The 13,484-nt window shown below is 44.3% G+C and overlaps 4 protein-coding genes across 7 annotated transcripts; 2 read left to right on the plus strand and 2 right to left on the minus strand.

Annotated features, from left to right (window-relative positions):
• Nucleotides 1–394: 394 nt before the first annotated feature.
• On the minus strand, nucleotides 395–3,678 carry sst5 (somatostatin 5). Of its 2 annotated transcripts, XM_049029441.1 has the most exons (3): nucleotides 3,571–3,678; nucleotides 1,375–1,525; nucleotides 395–678 (listed from the first exon to the last, which is right to left on the minus strand). In XM_049029441.1, the coding sequence occupies exons 2-3, from the start codon at nucleotides 1,498–1,500 to the stop codon at nucleotides 493–495; spliced, it is 312 nt and encodes a 103-aa protein (XP_048885398.1). In that variant the 5' UTR covers nucleotides 1,501–1,525; nucleotides 3,571–3,678; the 3' UTR covers nucleotides 395–492. The 2 variants fall into 2 exon arrangements, with proteins under 2 accessions (XP_048885398.1, XP_048885397.1); XM_049029440.1 differs by lacking the exon at nucleotides 3,571–3,678 and having other exon boundaries at nucleotides 1,375–1,580.
• Nucleotides 3,679–3,910: 232 nt separating this feature from the next.
• Nucleotides 3,911–7,324, plus strand: LOC125751008 (gastrula zinc finger protein 5-1-like). The gene is made up of 3 exons (XM_049029433.1): nucleotides 3,911–4,921; nucleotides 5,214–5,570; nucleotides 6,235–7,324. Exons 1-3 carry the CDS (start codon nucleotides 4,306–4,308, stop codon nucleotides 6,777–6,779), a joined length of 1,518 nt encoding a protein of 505 aa, XP_048885390.1. The 5' UTR covers nucleotides 3,911–4,305; the 3' UTR covers nucleotides 6,780–7,324.
• Nucleotides 7,325–7,975: 651 nt separating this feature from the next.
• On the minus strand, nucleotides 7,976–9,482 carry zgc:112271 (uncharacterized protein LOC553698 homolog). Its single transcript, XM_049029442.1, has 3 exons — nucleotides 9,353–9,482; nucleotides 8,535–8,632; nucleotides 7,976–8,247 (listed from the first exon to the last, which is right to left on the minus strand). Exons 1-3 carry the CDS (start codon nucleotides 9,413–9,415, stop codon nucleotides 8,148–8,150), a joined length of 261 nt encoding a protein of 86 aa, XP_048885399.1. The 5' UTR covers nucleotides 9,416–9,482; the 3' UTR covers nucleotides 7,976–8,147.
• Nucleotides 9,483–9,902: 420 nt separating this feature from the next.
• Nucleotides 9,903–12,982, plus strand: slx1b (SLX1 homolog B, structure-specific endonuclease subunit). Of its 3 annotated transcripts, none has more exons than XM_049029436.1 (6): nucleotides 9,903–10,017; nucleotides 10,751–10,932; nucleotides 11,175–11,226; nucleotides 11,350–11,679; nucleotides 12,045–12,263; nucleotides 12,571–12,982. In XM_049029436.1, exons 2-6 carry the CDS (start codon nucleotides 10,760–10,762, stop codon nucleotides 12,598–12,600), a joined length of 804 nt encoding a protein of 267 aa, XP_048885393.1. In that variant the 5' UTR covers nucleotides 9,903–10,017; nucleotides 10,751–10,759; the 3' UTR covers nucleotides 12,601–12,982. The 3 variants fall into 3 exon arrangements, with proteins under 3 accessions (XP_048885393.1, XP_048885394.1, XP_048885392.1); XM_049029437.1 differs by lacking the exon at nucleotides 9,903–10,017 and adding an exon at nucleotides 10,130–10,245 and having other exon boundaries at nucleotides 11,467–11,679; XM_049029435.1 differs by lacking the exon at nucleotides 9,903–10,017 and adding an exon at nucleotides 10,134–10,245.
• Nucleotides 12,983–13,484: the final 502 nt, after the last annotated feature.

Consider the following 13,484-nt stretch of genomic DNA (forward strand, 5'->3'; position numbering starts at 1 on the left):
CTCGCTCTCCGGAATGAACTGCACGTCTACATGGCTTTGTTGTCTTTCAGCTTGACTGTGCCACCACGGATTAGATACTGCTCCTGGTTTTGAAGCAGATTTTAAACTGGAAAAAAAAGTTCTCTTCATTGTACAGTAGTGGTTAGTGATGGTCATTCTTTGCAATTGGTTGTGTTCGATTACAGTCTCTCTTTTATGACTCACTTCCAGCTTGGATGCATTTTTCCTTTTATCTTTTTTTTTTTTTTTTTTTTAGAGAGAAAGGGAACTGACCTAAAGATGCCATCAGCTATAGATCAATAAAGAGCAGTTATTTAAATGGGAGAAGACTGAGCACAAAGATGAATAGAAAGATCTCTGCACCAGTGAAGTTAGGCAAACCTTGTTGTGTATTAAAACATGCTGCTTACAATAGCTTATACATCTCAAACAGGTAACATACCAGACTCAAACCGGTCATGAATTGAGACACGGGTTACATCGTATCGCAGATTAACATGAGGTGTACGTCTTCCAGAAGAAGTTCCGACAGCCAGCTTTGCGCTCTCGCTGCGACAGCGGCAACTGACGTACCGCTTTCCGCTGAAACTCCAGTTCCTTCATCCCAGGCACGACCTCGTTATCCACCTGAGTCATTACGCTGGATAAAATGTCCAGCAACAGCATGTGGGATAAATCCTGAAAATGAACAAGGATAAAAAATATGTCTTTTTTGCCTAATAACGCAAAACAACGAATCAAACACTGGATCACATTGGTTTTCTGGGCTGGCAGATTTATAGCGGACAATGATAACAGTGAAGAAGCCCAGAAAGGTATTTTAAGTATATTGATATTTATATAAACCTATTAAAAGTTCTGCTACTAGGTTACAAGTATAACTTTGCATACCTAAGCCAGAAGCTTGGGTTTTCAGAATTTAAGCTGGTGTGCTGTGGCATCCATTAGCAAATTGGGAATCAGATTCAGAGAGAGCCTAACGACTGCGATGTAATGAGAAATCCTCATATGACAAATATATAATGTACAGATTTTCTACATCACACACAACTTCCACTCAACAAAATACCCGATAGACACTCAGTACCTGTATATACACTCATGTTGGGATATAAAAGAATCTTACAAGTTTTGCCACAAAATCAGGCTGGATCTAAAGTGCTATTCTCTACATATTGAACGACAGGACCAATATTTCCACAGCATTCTGTAGCATTCAGCTATATAGCAGAGCTGCGGTTCGAGAGTAATGGACGGACACACTAACGAAGCTTAGTCAAGCTGCCATTGATAACGCAGATGATCATTCTGAGGTCTCAGGATTTACAAGGACTTCATCAGTCGTCGTTCCTATCGGTCAGAAAGCCCTCTCACCTGACTGTCTCCAGTGACTTCTGCTTGTGGCATATCGTCTAGGGCGTCTCTCTGTGGGGCCCCATTGACCGGTAGGATCGATGTGAAGAGAGTCACAAGCAGCACCTGTAGCTGAAAGCGCCACATCTTCTCCCTGTGGTGACCTGCGTATCTGATGCGATGAAAATGGTCAAAAGATACAGTGAACTCCTCAACACTGGGTTCGGCTGTGTGCAGCCGGTTCTTTTGCTATATATACTCCTCTTGCTGGCAAATGAGCAGACCTGATTGGTTGGGAGGGATTGCGGGGGTGGGATGAGTGTGAAAAGTGATGATGAGGATGTGAATCTGTCATCAAGAAAAAGGCAGTGATGTCATGATGACTGATTTTGAGAGGAAATAATATGGAACCATGAGAATGGGGTCCTGGGAGCTGTGGCAGTGCCCATCACCTGCCTGAATAAACAGATGGGCTGTTCATTTAAATTTAAGATGCTCTTGTAACTGTAAATAGACAGTGGATGAACTCTACGTCCACAACAATTAAGCCCTTCTGTGTGCCGGTATGTCGCATGTGTCAATGTGAGATCGTCACCACTGTTAGTTGCTCGTGACAAGAAGTGACTCAAATGTTAATTGGCCTGCCTGCCCAGTTCCTGGGCTTCAAAACCCCCACCCCCATAAATTAATGTGTCCCACTTAAAGGGCAGAATCTGAATGTAATGTATTTAGATTTTAGATATGTGTGGAATGTTTTTCAAATTACCATTCTAAGACTTGCTCAAAAATTTTAAATGTCAAGACAATAAAGGAAAAAGTTCCAGGTACAATGAAAAGCCTTTTATTGAATAATTGACTAATTCTTTTCCAATTCTAATGAGATTCCAGTCATTCTAGTAAATTAATAATAGAAGGTTTTGATTGGACTGCCTACAGAGATAGAAAAGCCCTACAAATTATCTGGGAAACTGGAGTTAGTTCTGTCAGGGATTTCATGGAAATTTTGGGCCAAAAGAAAGCAAACCAATCATATTATGTTTCAAATTTTGTAGGGCCTTTATTGCTCAGGGGGGTATGGGATCATCTTAAGTGCCCCCCTTTACAGCACCACTAGGTTCTGTTGCCACATTTTCAAAGATGGTATGGCGAATAAGGAGCTGCTCTACCTCTACAGAAAACCCTGGAACTTGGTCTTAGAAAGGTTGCTGCAAGAGTGATGTTTTTATGCTTTTTTTAGGACTGAAGCAAGTTGGATTTGTTACAAAGAACCTTCTAGTTCCATTTTGTCATCATACCTACACTGATAGCAACTATTATCATCAACAGCACCAAAGACAGGGAAACACCGATTATAAGAGCTGGTCAGGTAACCTTTCCTGTGCTTCTACTCTCCTCTCCCGCTGCGGACGCACTGCTTGTTCTGATAATTCAGCCCGGCAAACAGCCCCTGGCGCTCATTAACATTACGACTGAAGAAAAGGCTGTCAGTGCCAGTGGCTGCACGCTGGGATGATAAATACGCCCGTGTGAGTTACTTCCCACCGTCTCCTTAACTTCCACCTGCCCTTTATAGACTCTGGTAAAGGTCAGGCCAGTTAAAAAGAAGAGTGCTACTGGTCTGCATCATAGGATTGATATTTATTAATTTATATTTTCAAGTATAGAAATATTAAAACTATTTGAAATCGTTGTTCGGAATTCTACGGAATCATTTTGGGAAAAAAAACACTTGGAGACAGTTTTTGAAGGCACTGTCTCCATCCGAATTTGGTCGACTTCAGTTTTGTTTTAATTACGTGAGAGTACATTAAATGTATTATTCTGAATGGTCATAAGCTGTTCGTGTGGGGACGAAAACGTTGTCTTTGCTTATTACACCTTTATGTGCAACACCTTACGGTAAATAAAAAAGGGACGATGAGCGATGAAATGGGAAGCGCTAGGACCTGGGAGAAAGCCTTGACTGGTTTTGCAGGGATGAAAATCGTAGAGTTGGGATTTCGCCAACATATAGCTTTACAAAGTCAGGGTCCATAACACTTGGAAATTATATTTCTAGGTTCAGAAATAATATAAGGCTAAATCAAAATCACAAAAGTAAAAATACTATACCAGTTTACAGATTTTGGTACTTTAACTAAATATAACATGAATACTTCTTGCACCAGGCAAATGTATTGATCACACATGATTTACCATGAAAGATTGTCAACGTACTTTCAGTAGCGCTTGTTAGAAAGCATACATCAGCATTTACCCACTAAACCTATTCTAAGCACAGTTATTTCCAGCCCGGGAAAAAATACAAGCCGGTGAAAGAAAGTCATTCCAGTGCATAGGACCAATGCGCTGAAAATGCTCGGTCAACTATAACATATCACAGAGTTGGACCAAAGTCACTTAACATGCGATTGCGTGGTAGGATACTTTAATTTTCAGTATAAATAGGGGTTTAACATTTAAATTGTATTAGCAGAAATCTGACAGTAAATTAATACCAAGGGAAAACTATGTCTAGATTGAGGATTAAATTGAAGAGTTCTGTTACCCAGTAAATTACATTAGTCGGCCAACAGGATTGTAAACAGGAAAGGGGAAGTTCAGCGCTTTTTGAGGCAAAAAAAGAGAGAGATCGCTATGAGTGAAGATCAGTAAAACTTACATGGGGCTAAGACGCATCAGGGGAGTTCGGAGAAGTACCAAGTTAGAGGGGCTCTGCGTGCCATTACACAAAGTGCGGTTAACACAATGACCAAATTCGGCGATTATCTGTATCCGTGCGGCTTCTGTTGATGAGTTACTCGGCTGCTGAGCACGGAGCGTCGCTTCGCCCGGCGTGTACCTCTACATAGCATGCAGGTAGCGGACTCCCGAAGTCCAGCTCCTTAGAAGTATCGCGGATCTCCCGTTTGCAGATAGCTGCCCCGGGTTAAGTAAGTGTCATGCGACGACATGGCCCTTGACAGAACGACCGGTCCCGGGATAAAGAAGAAGGGGAGCAGCAAGGTGGCCATGTCGACACGCAGCCATACGACTGCGGGGTCGCCGATGAACTGCGAGGTGTCGCTTTCTTTTCAGGACGAGCTGGCGGCCACCATACACGGCGCCTTCGAAGTGGCCGTGGAGATCGCCGTTTTGGAGATCACCAAGCTGGTCGGCCAGGCGCTTGGAGACGTGCGCGATCAGATGCACGAAACCCTGCGGGAGAACAAGACGCTGAAGATGCGCCTGCAGACGGCCGAGCAGCAGCTGGACGCCCTGCGGTGCAGTTTGGGGGATGAGAGTGAAGCGCGGCTGCTGACGGCCGCTCAAGCGCAGAAGCCCCACATCTCCAGCAAAGCGAAGGCAGCCAAGTCCGGCAGACTGAGTGCAGACAAAATAAAAGCTGCAACCCCGAAGGGGGCTGCCGACTCGATGGACGAGTCGCTACGGGAACCGTACGGCCCGATGGCTGCAGACACCGAGTCTTTCAGTGAGATCCGGGAGGATGGGCGGGTATGCTCTCACCTTCTGGACCAGGAGCTAGGACGAGACCCAGTAGCGAATCAGGTCCTGGGCGATCTCTCAGGTATATTATAATTACGGTCTTGGTTCCCCCCCCTCCACTCACTCCATGTCCATTAATATAATATTTACAATACCACAGTATGAAGTAACTCGCAATATCAACTGCTTATAACTTTGAAAGAGAAAGCAGAACCTGCAAGCTCAGTACCTCTCTAGAACTGGTTTTCTGATCTTCTCTTTACACGCAGTTAATAACCTACTTATCTGTTTGCATTCATAAAATGTGAAAATGATTTGCTGAAACACTGCATATTGTCCTGCTCTTGATTAAGCTCTTTCATCTCTCTGGTCAGCTACCAAGGGGAATGGTTTAAGCAAGGAGCCTGAGAACCAGGTGGTGGCAGTGAAGCTGGACAGGGAGAACACGGACGATGCGGCCAGGCTGAACTCCTCATCCTCCTCCTCGTCTCTCTTTGTTGCCATGGATACTTGCGAAATCAAGCAGGTCAAGGTGAAGGAGGAGAAGTCGGACCCGGGCAACGCCCCCGTGTTCGAGTCTGGCTCCGACGAAGTGGCAGGGGATAAGTTTGAACCCGACACCCTGTCCCTGGTGCAGTCCAGACTGCTGGAGGATTGGAGGCCTGAGCCCCTGGAGCTGAACCCGGGCTGTGGAACGGAGCGCTTTGCTCCCTGCACCAGCCGCTCCCTGGGTGAGTCTGCTGGGGCACCTTTGGGGACAGTCCCCTGCTTTGGCCTGTCACAGTGGGTCGTGGATTCTGATGCACAGGTTCTAGTCTAGGGGCCTGTACTACGAAGCGGGGTTACTGGCTTGTCGGGGTTACTGGCTTGTCGGGGTTACTGGCTTGTCGGGGTTACTGGCTTGTCGGGGTTACTGGCTTGTCGGGGTAACTTGTCGGATTTAAGGTGGTCTGAGCAAAATGTAAGTGAACACATATGAAGTCCATTTAAACTGCGGTGCCTTAAATCCGGCAAGTTACCCCGATAAGCCAGTAACCCCACTTTGTAGTACAGGCCACAGTTGAACGCTTTAAGCTGAGCTCTGTAAACACAAGTGAAGTTGTACTGAGGCAGAGTGAAAGTAATGAATGTCAGACAGGGTATCTTTGGTCGTGCACACTGCACATACACACACAGCCATGGGAGGATATCAAACCTACAGCCCTGGGGGGCTGGTAGACCCACCGCGCTGCCCCAACCTTTTGTAAATAAAATTCTGCACCAGGTAAGCTGTTGGAACATGGAATGTAGATGTAGTGTGTTTGTGAATATATTCCCACAGATTTGTTGGTTTGTGTTTTTTTAATTAACCAGTTCCCATTTGGTACTTTCCTGTTCACTCCCCCCTCCCCATAGGTGAGCCTCCTGTCTCAAACCCAGAGCCTGCAGCTCCAGACAGCTTTTTCCCCCCTCCCTTCTCGAACCCCTACCAGCCCGCAGATGCAGCGGCGGTGCCTGTCCCCCAAGAGCATTACGGCATGCAGGTGGGCAGTGCTCACCAGGCTCACGTCTGCCGGATCTGTGGGGAAGCATTCCACCTGCCAGGGGAGCTGCGGCGGCACCACAGCCAGCGGCATAGCAAGGCGACGGCCAGGAGGGGGCGCCGGCAGGCCTATCCGCCGGGCCGCAGCCCCTACCGCTGCTCCCAGTGCGGCCGTGATTTCAACCGCATGGAGAACCTGAAGACCCACCTGCGCATCCACACAGGCGAGCGGCCCTACGCTTGCACTGTGTGCGGTGTGCGGTTTCGCCACTCGGGGGCGCTCACGAGGCACTTCCGCATCCATACCGGCGAAAAGCCCTACGTTTGTAGCCAGTGTGGGAAGACCTTCCGCAATTGTGGGGGGCTCCGCTTCCACCAGCGCTCACACACGCGGGAGGGACATGGCTCAGTGGACTGAGGGGGTGGGCACACCAGTGCGTCAAGCCAATGGTGGAGTTGTGGGCCTTGACCGAGAGAGGAGGAGCAAACGGTCGTATGGGATCGCCAGAACCACGGTCCCGTTGGGTTGAGCTCCAAATGCTTGTCAAACATTTGGTTCTGGAAAATAAAACGCATCGATTTGACCGTAGGCCACAACATGGCTGAACGACTCTTGATATCCGACTAGATTTTGTAACATTCTGTAGATTTTTTTTTTTCTATTTTAGAAATTAGAGATTTATGGGTAATTTAGAGGCAGTCGGACCTGCTGCAGGTATTCCAGCTGAGGGCTTGAACAGACCTGGTGATTTTTCAAATTAAATGATGTGATGTTACTGCTGTGATTAATCTCACAGAACTAGGCATGTCAATGTTCTGTCAGGTGTGATTAGGAAGGTCTTCTAAATGTATATTAGACTTAAGATTTTATTCTTTTATACATTTTTTACACACATGGATGTTTCCCCGTATTCCTTTCCAGAATTCAGGAAGTTTCCTGAAAATAAAAAAAAATTCTGTGGATATTCCCTTGTTTGTGTTATAAAGCTTGACCACCGAAACATCGAAATTGAAAATGTGTACATCCATTTGATTTGATACATTTTAGATTTTGTTTTGCAGTTTAAAATGAACAGCTGTACTGTAATTTGAAGAATTTGAAGGAAGAAGGAGGAAGCGGTGCGTTGGAGCATTAGCTTCGGCTAATTTTGTTGCAGGGATTTCAGTTTCCTGTGGTATGTCTCAGTACTATGATAACACCCAGGCCTAGACTAATAATTTTAGAACTGTTCATAAGTTTACCCATTTCACTACTCTGCTTTTCTGCGTTTGCTGCAAAACATCTACCCTCTCCTGGTCTGGTACAATATCATCCCCAGCTAAATGTAGCATGAACACGAGCTTCTGCCTGCATGATCATCTGCAGCCAAAAACCATGTGGAAAAGTTAAGTATCCACTAGCCTTTAGTCTCGACCTTCCAGCTAGAGAAATATCAAAAACACATCTACACCCTTGTCTATCACATATCAAGCTGCAGCTTTCTGAATGCTGATACATGTAGCATAATGGATAATCAGCAGTACTGCTAGATGTGTAGAAGGTCTGATCAGGCAGTCACCTTTCTAAAACTGAAATGCTGTGAGTTAAGATACAATCACAATGTTAATGTAATCTTATTTTACATTTGATATATGTAAAAAACAACAACAGTACACTATCACATCATAAGGTGTATTTCTTTTAAATTCCCACAGAGTTTATCTTGCAGATATGGAATTGTTGTGTCCAGACAGCTTCAGTTCCTTTTCCCTAAGACTGAATGGGTTTGACATGCGTATGTGGTGATCACTGAGCTTTGTGCTTCTCCCATTGCTCTGGTGTTAGTGTCTTCTGCTCAAAGGCATGAATGTCCTTCAGCTCTTCGGACAGGCAGCCGTTCACCATCCTGAGTGACGAGGCAGAGCAAAGCAATCGTGCCAATGAGCCCTTCAACAAGTACGCACCCCTGAGATCCCACACCTTTGTCGTCTCATCACTCTGCACACTCTCTTCAAGTTAATATTTTCTCATCTCATTATTTTTTCATCCACATACACCTTGAGATGCAGATCACACCGTGCCTCACCATGCCTTCTGAATAACTGCATTAGCTTTTTTACTTTTATCTCCATCCCATTTTTTCTCAGTCATCTCTGCACTGACTATTCTGTTTATCCCTCTTTGCCTCCTTACCTTTGTCTCTGCAAAAGTGTTTTGCCCTCAAACTCTGGTGACACCACCAGTACCTTAAAGCTGGTAGAACATCTGTTCGCAGTTGTATCTTCCACTTCCTGTTAGACAGGATAATTTTATAATCTGGCACTGTGCATAAATTATGCAGGGTAATTTTAACATCAATGACATATTTATCAAGGCAGCAACAAATATTCTATAATATAAAAACACAGAAAATATAGAGGGAAGAAAAATAAAATAAAAATAAATCAAGCTAGCTATAACGGTTAAAATAAATGATTTATTTTAGAGCATGTGGCTGACGGTTACATGCCATGTGAATTCTGCAAAGAAATTAGTATGACAAGAGCACTTAAAACGTAAATATTCCGAGCATTGGAAATTTCCATGAGGTGACTAACTTTCTAGTTTGAAATAAATGTAAGTAATCGGGATATTTAGCGAAATAACCGTGGCTACCGTTCAGTGATAATGGTGTTTTCCAACCTATGTTGGAACCAATGTACACACTGTGAAACGACCATTAGTCGTTTACATTTTCCTTTTTTGTTGAAATACAATTATTCATTATCTAGCATTCAATAGTCACATCCATAAAATACTGTAGCAGACATTTCTCAATTATGTATATAATTATGCATACATTTTTAAATGATGAAACTGACTGCGTTTTTATCTAAAAACACATATTTCACCAGATATTTCAAATACCGTTTCATTATATTCAAATGGACACCATATTTTGACCGCATCACCTACAGCCCAGTCAGACGTTAGGCGTTTCAGTATATAGCATATTCACCAAACACACATACCACATGCACTGCTCCAACGCCCGTTGTCAGTTTGTTGCGAATGTGATCTGCTGTTATTGCCATGCTTCAAAGAATAAATCGTGTATTACTATTAAAATGTCCTCTGGCACAGGCAATATCACACCTCAATCTCAGGCAATATCACACCTCAATCTACTCGCCTGTTGTAGAAGTTCCAGAAAGAATCATCAACTGGCGACTTCTAAGACGGGTCTTAAACAGTACTGACCAATAGTAACCCACGATGTTCAAAACAGACCGTTCTCACCGTAAACCAGTCAAATGTCCTCAAAGTAGAATAGGGCGGAGCCATGAGGGTTTCACACCAACCAAAATAAGGCTTCTTTGTTTGGGTCCTCTTCTTCTGAACTTGTCTATTTTTGAGCGCCTGAATTAAATTTCTGCATAGATTTTTAAAAAGATATAATATTTCATGTTATTATGTATTTATTTGCGAATTTAAAAAGCGAATATAATACTTTATATATATGAAATCATATACTTGTATTTTCTTTGCGAAAACCTGCAAACTATTTATAATCAGGCAATGGAAGAAACAGACAAGCCCATTGAATGTATTTCTAATGGATCAACCGGGTGCGCTGTTAAAATGTAGCTGTTTAGTTAGTGGATTCGTTTTGGTCTAACAGTTGGTGTGTGTACAGGTTTGTACTGATTTAAAGGCTTCTGTTGTGCAACTTAAATAACATATAAGTGATTATTTCAAAGTACAAGTATGATCCATGGGCCATACCCTCAGATGAAATATTCTCGTTGGTCGTACTGCAAAAAAAGTAATAGAATATCGGTATCATCCAGGGTTGCCAAGTTTAGTCAGCTGATAGCTTGAGATATTTAAATCGAGTCAAGTCTGCGCCCGGATTTACATGCGTGTAAGAGTTATTTTACCTTGTAAATAGTCTGTAGGGTTTGCAAACTCCAACGCCTTTGATGCAACTACTTTTAGGTTTTTAATGAAATAATATACATTTGACTTAAGATTTCTTGCGTGAATCTGAAAGCACGAGCGTCACGCCAGATCCATGCAAGTTGGCAGACCTGAGTAAGATAGTACATGACTTACATATTTATGTTCCGTTCAAATAACGTTTATATACATAACGCACTACTAGCACAATATGAGCAAGTTTATTGACTGATGTCACTTATTTCATTATTTAAAAGGTATCCAGATATTTCTGTCTAATGCTGCAATATAGTGGCGACTTGAATCACATTGATGGTGTTTTTACTATTTATTGATCTGATGATTAGTTATTTGTTGGTAGATGTGATTATTGCGATATACGTATTTGACAGTGGAACGTTTGTCAGATCTAATGGAGTTTACTAGAATACTTTGATAAAGGCATGACTTTCTTCATTTGTGATTATTAGCGCCCTAAGATGGTGGTGGAGGTGGAGAGCTTCTTCGGGGTGTACATGCTGTATTGTACAAACCCGAAGTTTAAGGGTCGCATCTACATCGGCTTCACCGTGAACCCAGAGCGCCGGATCGGGCAGCACAACGCCGGGCGACACAAGGGAGGAGCGAAGAGGACGAGCGGCCGCGGGCCGTGGTGAGGAGCAGCGGCGGCTCCGTCTGAGCAGGAGGCCGGCTGTACTGTACATGCATTCCTGTGTGCTAGATGGATGGCTTCGTGTAGCCAAGGAACCAGCTTTGGTGCCTCAGAAGTAAAAAATGACAATTTAAATAATGATAAAACTTCTTTTACCCTTTGTTACTTTTTCAGCACAATGCCCGTGATCTCTGAAATGTGGTTTCTAAAGAAGTGTCCTGTTTTTTTCTGTGACTATGCAGGGAGATGATACTCATTATTCATGGCTTTCCTTCTGACATCGCAGCTTTGAGGGTAAGAGTTTCCTTTCACACGTGTCACCAGGCTTTAACTCGCAGTTTGGGGGGACCGTGCAGTTCTGTTTATGAAATCCTTGGTATATGAGCTGACTGCTAGTCTGTTCCCCTCTGGTTTTAGTTCGAATGGGCCTGGCAGCACCCACACTCCTCCCGGCGCCTTTCCCACGTGGGCCGCCGAACTCGCCGCGAGTCTAGCCTCCAGTTCCACTGGCGCGTGCTGTCCCACATGCTGCAGGTGGCGCCGTGGAACCGCCTGCCCCTCACAGCCCGCTGGTTGCGCCAGGAGTACCGGCTGGAGTTTGAACCGGGGCTTCAGCCTCCGCTCCATGTGCCCGTGGTCTTCGGCAGTGTGCGTGCCAAGAAGCAGCAGCCCCCGGCGCTAACAGAGCAGGAACGGGGGGAGGAGGTACCAGGAGAGAGGTGCCACCTCTGTCTGGACACGGTTAAGGTGAGTAAGGAGCGGAGCCTTTGTTTAGGCCAAGAAAAACCTGTTCTACTGGAAGCACAAGATCAGCACATCAATCTGCTGGAAGGATGTAACGCTAAAAAATACTGAGTGAGGTTTCCTTATGTGACTGCGGGACTAAAATCTCACGTTACCTTTGCCTAAGGTTTTTTGCTAGGCCGTTAGACCCCAAATCGTCCTCTAATGGGAACTAATACATGCATTTAAGATGTGAAAAAAGAAATGCCGCATTTATTTTAATTACTGGGAGAAGCTTTTGGATTCAGTGTAATTTTAAACTAAATTGTGGAAATATCATGTATTGCTGTGTGCTTTTTCTTACCTCGATGAACATTTCTCATTTTCAGGCTGCAGGCAGGGTGTCCTGTTTCCATCTTTCTTGTCAGATGGTCGCTCACCTCGTCTGTTTGGCTAAGCACTTCCTGAAGTCTGAACCTTCCCATCTGCTTCCCGTGGAGGGGACATGCCCAGGCTGCCGCCGTTCCGTGCTGTGGGGCAATCTGATTCGCCACAAGAAAGGCTGCTATGGTGACCTGGAAGAAATCGCATCGTCTGCGTCATCTCTGGTGAGTGTTCATCTCTGGTGAGTGTTCATCTCTGGTGAGTGTTCATCGAGCAACAGGGTCTGGAAAGTTTTCTTATCGGGATCCTCAAGGGATCTTTGTGTTTTATTTTAATTCCCTTGAGGTTGAAAGGTGTGGATTTGATTTGGATGAAGCGATGAAATCTCTACTACAGGCTCATCGACGAGCATTTTTGTGCAACGCTTTGGTAACCATAGTAAGCGTTAGCTGGACAGTGCATGAGAGCGTTTCAGAAGATGCAGCTCCGTTCTCTGTCTTCTCATTCGCTCATTTTCCTTGTGGTTTACAGGGACATTGGGCAGATGACCTGCAGGTGTGATCAGTGACCCGCCGGAATCCACCTGCAGACTGGTAGCTCCGCCCAGCTTGGTGTGTCGCTTTCAGCGGTTTATGGGCTCTGTGCCTGTGACGGGAAGGACACTGGTTCAAATCCCAGGGCTGGCAGAGTGATGTCACTGTTTGGCCCCTGAACAGGGCCCTTAACCTGAATTCCTCCAGGGCCTGGCGGATCCTGCCTTCTCTGATGCACTTCACTTCACATAAAAGCATCTGCTAAACAAATAAGATACAAATAATTTGGATGTTTTTTAATCGAGTTAAATGCAGAGGCGCATTCCTTAAAAAAAAAAAAGGAAGAACTTTTTAACAAGGTTTTAAATGAACAGAATAAATTAAATGGCCAATGCCAGTTTTTATTTAAAGTGGAATTGTTTTATATTGTAAATAAAAGCTGCGTATTGCAGGTTAATATAAATTAGCTGAAATGCAAGATAGTTACATAAGTGTTTCTGGACTGCAGTGTGTCTCTCGTCATACTTGATGGGGAGGTGCTGGGTCATCTCCGCTGGGAGCTGGAAAACGCAGTGCTTGGCTCAGTGGGGTAGGTTTCTGTGCCTGTTATTGGAAGGTTGCTGGTTCAAATCCCAGGGTCAGCAGAGTGATTTCACTACCGGGCCTTTGCTCTAGGGATTATCTGCCCATGGTTTCTCAGTTGTATGTTGCTTTACGTAAAAGCTAAGCAAATGTAAAGGGAAAAAAAAAAAAATATATATATATATATATATATATATATATATTTGACACACACAAAAAAGATGTACTTATGGGCTAGTGTGCACCCTGACTTTGGGGAGTGGGGCTCCGTTTACGCAGCACTTTGCTGTGTGCTCTGCCTTTAGCTTGGGTGTCATTTGATTCAGTAAC

Source organism: Brienomyrus brachyistius, chromosome 10 (assembly GCF_023856365.1).
Source record: "Brienomyrus brachyistius isolate T26 chromosome 10, BBRACH_0.4, whole genome shotgun sequence".
NCBI lineage: Eukaryota > Metazoa > Chordata > Actinopteri > Osteoglossiformes > Mormyridae > Brienomyrus > Brienomyrus brachyistius.